Source organism: Lycium ferocissimum, chromosome 12 (genome assembly GCF_029784015.1).
Source record: "Lycium ferocissimum isolate CSIRO_LF1 chromosome 12, AGI_CSIRO_Lferr_CH_V1, whole genome shotgun sequence".
Classification (NCBI taxonomy): Eukaryota; Viridiplantae; Streptophyta; class Magnoliopsida; order Solanales; family Solanaceae; genus Lycium; species Lycium ferocissimum.
Window position 1 is genome coordinate 31,402,367 of NC_081353.1, and position 7,175 is coordinate 31,409,541.

Below are 7,175 nucleotides of genomic sequence, written 5' to 3' on the forward strand. Positions count from 1 at the left end.
ATTTTGATTATGATTTTCATATTTTGATCTTAAAACTAACCGAGAGTGATGTTCAATACAGACTATTTCACAATGAACTATTGCAATATTGGACACAATTGAATAAAAGTTGGATCTTTGGAAATATAATTAACATAAACATAGTACTGCAAAATCAGTACAACAGATAATCAAGAATTCAACTAAGCTCTCTATAAGCTTATTAAACTCATTCAACAAACAAGAATAACAATCTCATATCTCGCAAAAATAACAACACACCTGAACTACTGCTTTCCGTAGTTCTCCAAATACCATTTGTAAGTATCGACAAGACCATCTTGAAGCGAAATCTTCGGTTTCCAACCCAATCCAGCAATCTTGGATTATCCACAAGTTTTCTTGGTGTCCAATCTGGCTTTGTTGAATCCAAATTAACTCCCGTTTAAACCCCACAACATCCTTAACCAATTCAGCTAATTCTTTAATGCTAACTTCATTTCCACTCCCAAAATTAACATGTTCTAATTCACTATAATTCTCCAAACAAAAATATCACAACCTTGTCAAGATTGTTAATTTTGGAGTTTTTTACGCTCTATATCACTATTGCAACATTGAACACGATTTCTTGAGAGTAGCACAATGAATAAAAATTGAATCTTTGGAAAAATAATTAACATAAACATAGTATCCCAAATCAGTATAACAGATAATCAATAACTCAATTAAGCTTATTATAATCCGACAAACAAGAACAACAACAATCTCATATCTCGCAAAAATAACAACACACCTGAACTACTGCTTGCCATAATTCTCCAAATACCATTTGTAAGTATCAACAAGACCATCTCGAAGCGAAATCTTCGGTTTCCAACCCAATGCAGCAATCTTGGAATTATCCATAAGTTTTCTTGGTGTACCATCTGGATTAGTCGAATCCCAAATTAACTCCCCTTTAAACCCCACAACTTCTTTAACCAATTCAGCTAATTCTTTAATACTAACTTCATTTCCACTCCCAACATTAACATGTTCCAAATCAATATAATTTTCCAACAAAAATATAACTGCGTCAGCTAAATCATCAACATGTAAAGACTCCCTCAATGGTGAACCAGTCCCCCACACAACAACCTTGTCAAGGTTGTTTTTGGAGATTTTGATTATGATTTTCATATTTTGAGGCTTAAAACTAACCGAGAGTGATATTCAATACAAACTAATACTGCAATATTGGAAACAATTGAATAAAAGTTGGATCTTTGGAAATATAATTAACATAAACATAGTACTCAAATCAGTACAACAGATAATCAAGAATTCAACTAAGCTCCCTATAAGCTTATTAAACTCATTCGACAAACAAGAATAACAATCTCATATCTCGCAAAAATAACAACACACCTGAACTACTGCTTCCCATAATTCTCCACATACCATGTGTAAGTATCAACAAGACCATCTCGAAGCGAAATCTTCGGTTTCCAACCCAATGCAGCTATCTTAGAATTATCCAAAAGCTTTCTTGGTGTACCATCTGGCTTAGTCGAATCCCAAATTAACTCCCCTTTAAACCCCACAACATCCTTAACCAATTCAGCTAATTCCTTAATACTAACTTCATTTCCACTCCCCACATTAACATGTTCCACATCACTATAATTCTCCAACAAAAATATAACCGCGTCGGCTAAATCATCAACATGTAAAAACTCCCTTAATGGTGAACCACTACCCCAAACAACAACTTGATCAACATTGTTAATCTTAGCTTCATGAAATCTACGTAATAAAGCAGGTAAAACATGTGAATTTTCAGGATGGAAATTATCATTTGTACCATACAAATTTGTTGGCATTGCAGAAATAGCATCAAAATCATGTTGAATCCTATAACCTTGACACATTTTAATACCGGCTATTTTTGCAATAGCATACCATTCATTAGTTTCTTCTAATGGTGCAGTTAAAAGGGCATTTTCGGGAATTGGTTGTGGGGCAAATTTAGGGTAAATACAAGAAGAACCTAAAAACAAAAGCTTTTTAACTTTGTATTTAAATGATGAAACGATGACGTTTGTTTGGATTTGAAGATTTAAGGTTATGAAATCAGCTGGGTATGTTTTGTTTGCGTGAATACCGCCGACTTTTGCGGCGGCGAGGATGACGTAATCAGGTTGATTGGTGGAGAAGAACGTGTCGACATCTGATTGGTTAGTGAGATCGAGATCGGAATGTGAACGGAGTAAGAGGTTGTTGAAACCTAATTGGTTGAGTTTACGGACTACGGCAGAACCGACCAGTCCACGGTGGCCGGCGACGTAGATCTTGGCTGAAGTATCTATTGCCATTTTTTTGTGTGTGTGTGTGTGTGATAAGAGATGGAAAAAAGAAGATAAATATACTACTTATAATAAGGGTAGTGAAAAAGATTTTGTAGTCACTTAGTTAAATTCTACGAAAAAGGCTTAAATATGCCATCGAACTATCAGAAATGACTCATTTATGCTACTGATTAATAGTTTGGCTCATTTATGTCATCGAACTACCGGAAATGACTTATTCATGCCATTTTTCATTAACACTGATTTTATAATACCAGATATGATACTTGGCCACTAATTAGAGGTTCACGTTATTTAATTTAACTAGCACAAATTAAATCCTAAATTAAACTAAAAACCGACCAATAAATTTGTGTTGGTTTAATTAAATGACGTGGACTTCTAATTGGAGGCCAAGTGTCATATTCGGTATTGTAAAACTTGTGTTATTGAAAAATGGCATGGATGAGCCATTTCCGATAGTTCGATGGCATATTTGAGCTTTTTTCGTAGATTCTAATTAATAGGTAATAATCAAAAGGCTTCACTTCCAAATTCAACCTTTTGGGTTGTCCTTTATTGCTTATCTACATGGCTTCTTTTATATGCCTCATTTTTCTTCTATGATATATTGTTTTATTGGCTTAATAATTTTTTAAAATGAAAATATAAATTAAGACTTATTTCAATTAAACACCCGAACACATGATAATATGTTTCTATTCGATATTTTCTATTTAAATTTTAAAAATACTATTGCGTCTATTCTCAAATGTCAATTACATAGACAAGTTAACTAATTAAAATATGTCATCTCCTTAAATATACGCATTAGCCTCAATAACCTATAAATCCTTAGAATCGTTTCAACTATAACTGATGTGTATAATTAAAGAAAATGACATATTTTATGCTTGTGTACCTAAATATTACATAATTTTTATTTTTCCAAGGAATAGTAATACTCCCTCTGTCCCAATTTAAGTATCTTAGTTTGACGGGGCATAAAGTTTAAGAAATAAAAGGAGACTTTTGAATCACGTGGTCTTAAATTAAAGATGTGTGTAGCCTTTTAAATCATGTGATCTAAGTCATTATTTCATTTCATATTTTCATTGTATTTTGTATATCTTAAATGAAAATAACATCTACTAACATATCATTGAAAGAATAAATACAACAACAACAACAACATACCCAATGAATCCCACAATGTGGGGTCTGGGGAGGATAGAGTGTACGCAGACCTTACCCCTACCTTAGGTAGGGAGGCTATTTCCGGAAGACCTCGGCTCAAGAAAAGGCATAGGAAAGGTTAGATATGAGCAAACAATTCAAATCAATTATGAAAATGAAAATAACGAAAGTGAATAAGCCATGATAAACCATTTTGTGCAAACAGATACTCGCAGAATCAAGGGACAAGAAACTAAAGATCAATGTAGCTACTCGCAAGAAAGGATAAACGCAACTACCTACTACCCTTCTACCCTGATCTGAGTCCTCCATACCGTCCTATCTAAGGTCATGTCCTCGGTAAGCTGGAGATGCGCCATGTCCTGTCTAATCACCTCTCTCCAATACTTCTTCGGCCTACCTCTACCTCTTCTGAAACCGTCCATAGACAACCTCTCGCCTTTGGGACATTTGCTCTCTCTGCATCACATGCCCAAACCATCTCAGCCTCGTTTCCCGTATCTTGTCCTCCATCGAGGCTACTCCTACTTTGTCTCGGATAACCTCATTCCTAATCCTATCGCTCCTAGTGTTCCCATACATCCATTGCAGCATTCTCATTTCCGCCACTTTCATCTTCTGAACGTGAGACTTCTTGACTGGCCAACACTCCGCCCCATACAACATAGTCGGTCTAACCACCACTATGTAGAACATCGAAAGAATAAATACAGCATATATAATTGATGTCTCTTGAACCAAATTATTTTTCTTCATTTTGAAAGAAAATGTTATAGATCATAATAGATGTTTTTAATCACATAGATGTTACAGCTAAGTTGGATCTCAAGAAATTTCCAAAGCCTAAATTTAAATAAAATTCAATAAATAAATAATGCTAAAAAGAAGTGGACAAAAAAGTCTTTATTCAATTTTTAAATACTTTGGGTGCAATTTTAATTTTTGGAGAGCCTTTAGTATTTTGGAATTTGCAGAAAAGATCGAACTAATCTTTCAATAACTTAATATCACAAAGAGAGAGAAAAAAATTGCAAATGTAATTTTAATATTAGTTTTAGGCCCGGGCTTAGCAAGGGCCAAATAACACTAATATAAGTAAATAAAAGTCGAAGAAGTTTCTTACTATATGATTATTACTGTCACGACCCAACCTACGGGCCGCGACGGGTACCCGAGGCTGACCACCGAGCACCCCTCATTCTATTGCTAAACCTGTCTTTATTCATTTCTCTTATCATTTATATTCATAGAAAACGACTTTCATATAGAACATATTTACTTATATAACGTAGGCCCTTTGGGCTATCAAAATAATAATAATATACATAGGCTTTCATTTACATAATGACTATGGGACAATACTACCCACACATACGTATCTACGAGCCTCTACTAGAACACTGAACATATGGACGGGACAGGACCCCGCCGTGCCCAAAATACATGTACACAAAATGATGTCTCGAAATAGCACCTCCGAATAAAGGAGGCTTCGCAACTCCGCGATGGCTACCGTGAATCGGCACCGTCTCCCGTCTACTGTGGGCATGAACACGACTTCCAAAGAGAAGGACGTCAGTACGAATATTGTACTGAGTATGTAAAGCATGAGCACTAATGATGGAGAAACATAACGGTAATATATGAAATAACATAAGATGGGAGACATTAACATTCTCTTCATAATACTTACCGTTTTCCGTAGGGACGTTCCATGTTCTATTTCGTGCTCGTACACATACATTCATATCTTTTACTTACTTACCTTTCGTATCTAGTCTCCTGTCATACTCATGCTCGTATCACGTGCTTCGCATATACATGGCCCTTACTCGGCACTCACATGGTATTAACATATCCGTATTCTAATCACTATCTTGTACATAGCATAAGCGTACTCGTAGAGATATCATATACTTATCTCATTCGTACTCACATGAATGTGATGCATATGGTATAATTATGCAGGTAACATAATCGTATTCGTAACGGTGTCATACATGTAGCATACTCATACTTCTATAGATTAGTATCATTCGTACTCGGCCTCTTCGGGCTCGATAGGTTCGCTAGCATACGTACTCGGCCCTCTTGGCTCGATGGCATCACTGGTATACGTACTCGGCCCTCTTGGGCTCGATGGGACCATTGGTATACGTACTCGGCCCTCTTGGGCTCGATAGGCTTGATGGCATTCGTACTCGGCCCTCATGGGCTCGATACATACATATCGTATTCGGCCACGAGGGCTCGATCACATCACATACATCTCATATCGTACATGCATCATCATATCGTCATAATACATATATTTGTGCATAGACACCATATACTTCATATACTTGTCATCATACATTATCGTAGGTTCATCGCTATCATTTATTTCATGAACATATTATTCTTTCATCTTTAATCGTGTCATAATCGCATCGTAAGCATATCATATTTTAGCATTCTTACATCACATATAACTATACATATCCTTAACACATACATTTGAACTCAAGACGTCTACATTTATATCGGGGTGACATAAGGTTGTGGACCCCGACTTCGTTATGGAACATTCATACGTATTCTGCCTCACCTTGAAGGAACAAGCATAAGGTGAGTGGGCATAATGATCAATGCCATTAGATTACATATATAGCGTCATTAGCGTCTTAGGAGAATCATACCATAGACTATAGCATCTCTAGTCTTTAGCTTACTACCATCATTATCATTATCATGCTCATAGCTTATCTCTTATCTCGTATGGCTATCCATGAGTGAGGACTCTTGACTTTCTTGGAGATGGGACATTCGTAGTAAGGAGGAATTTCATGCCATAGAAGTCATGCCTTGGAAATAAAGGGCTAAGCTTTACATACCTTTGTCGTTTAGCTTATTCTATCGCTTGCTCGTTCTCCTTTAATGCTCTCGTTTACCTTCAATGGAATTCGTATCAACATTAGCTATAAAATCGTGAAATCATACTTACTAAGGCTATAGAAATTTGGGCAGCATTTCCTTTGTTTATACTACTTTCCGCCATATTCCATATCAGCCTTCAACCATTCATACCAACAATCATAATATCACTAGTAACAATCGTTATTCATTTGCCTTATTCGCATTTCATAATTTCATACCAATTCTCCATAATTATAGCTAAAAGTCCATCGTCTCATTCTTTCACATCCAATGCTTATTTCATGTTCTAAATGTCATTTATAACTCATTCATAACATTGACACATCCATTTCCATAATTCAATCCGACTACTATTTCAAGATGACATTATTCTTCCATATCTAACCCATTTCATGTATTCTTTTGTAATTCAAGTGTTTCTACTTTATAATACTCTTAACATCATGAAAATACTATAAAACATACCTTGGATGATGGAGGAACAAGCCTCGGATGACAATTCACCTTTTCCACCAAAACCCTACTTTCTCTCTCTTGGGTTTTCTTGATTTGTATGACTTTGATGGAGTTTCTTTTACTTGATTCTCTTGATTTCTTGTTGTTGATCCTTGATTTCTCTTGTTTTCTTGTGATTGAAGTGTAGGAGATGTTCTAGAGGGTTCTTGAAGTGTAGAGGTGAAATGGGAAATGAAAAATGAAAAGGAAAGAATCCTTATATAAAATCGAGTTCGGCCGATTGGAAATATACGGACC

At 35.7% G+C, this 7,175-nt stretch overlaps 1 protein-coding gene across 1 annotated transcript; it reads right to left on the minus strand.

Annotated features, from left to right (window-relative positions):
• Positions 1-625: 625 nt before the first annotated feature.
• On the minus strand, positions 626-2,353 carry LOC132038981 (putative GDP-L-fucose synthase 2). The gene has a single exon (XM_059429492.1). It carries the CDS (start codon positions 2,334-2,336, stop codon positions 1,395-1,397), a length of 942 nt encoding a protein of 313 aa, XP_059285475.1. The 5' UTR covers positions 2,337-2,353; the 3' UTR covers positions 626-1,394.
• Positions 2,354-7,175: the final 4,822 nt, after the last annotated feature.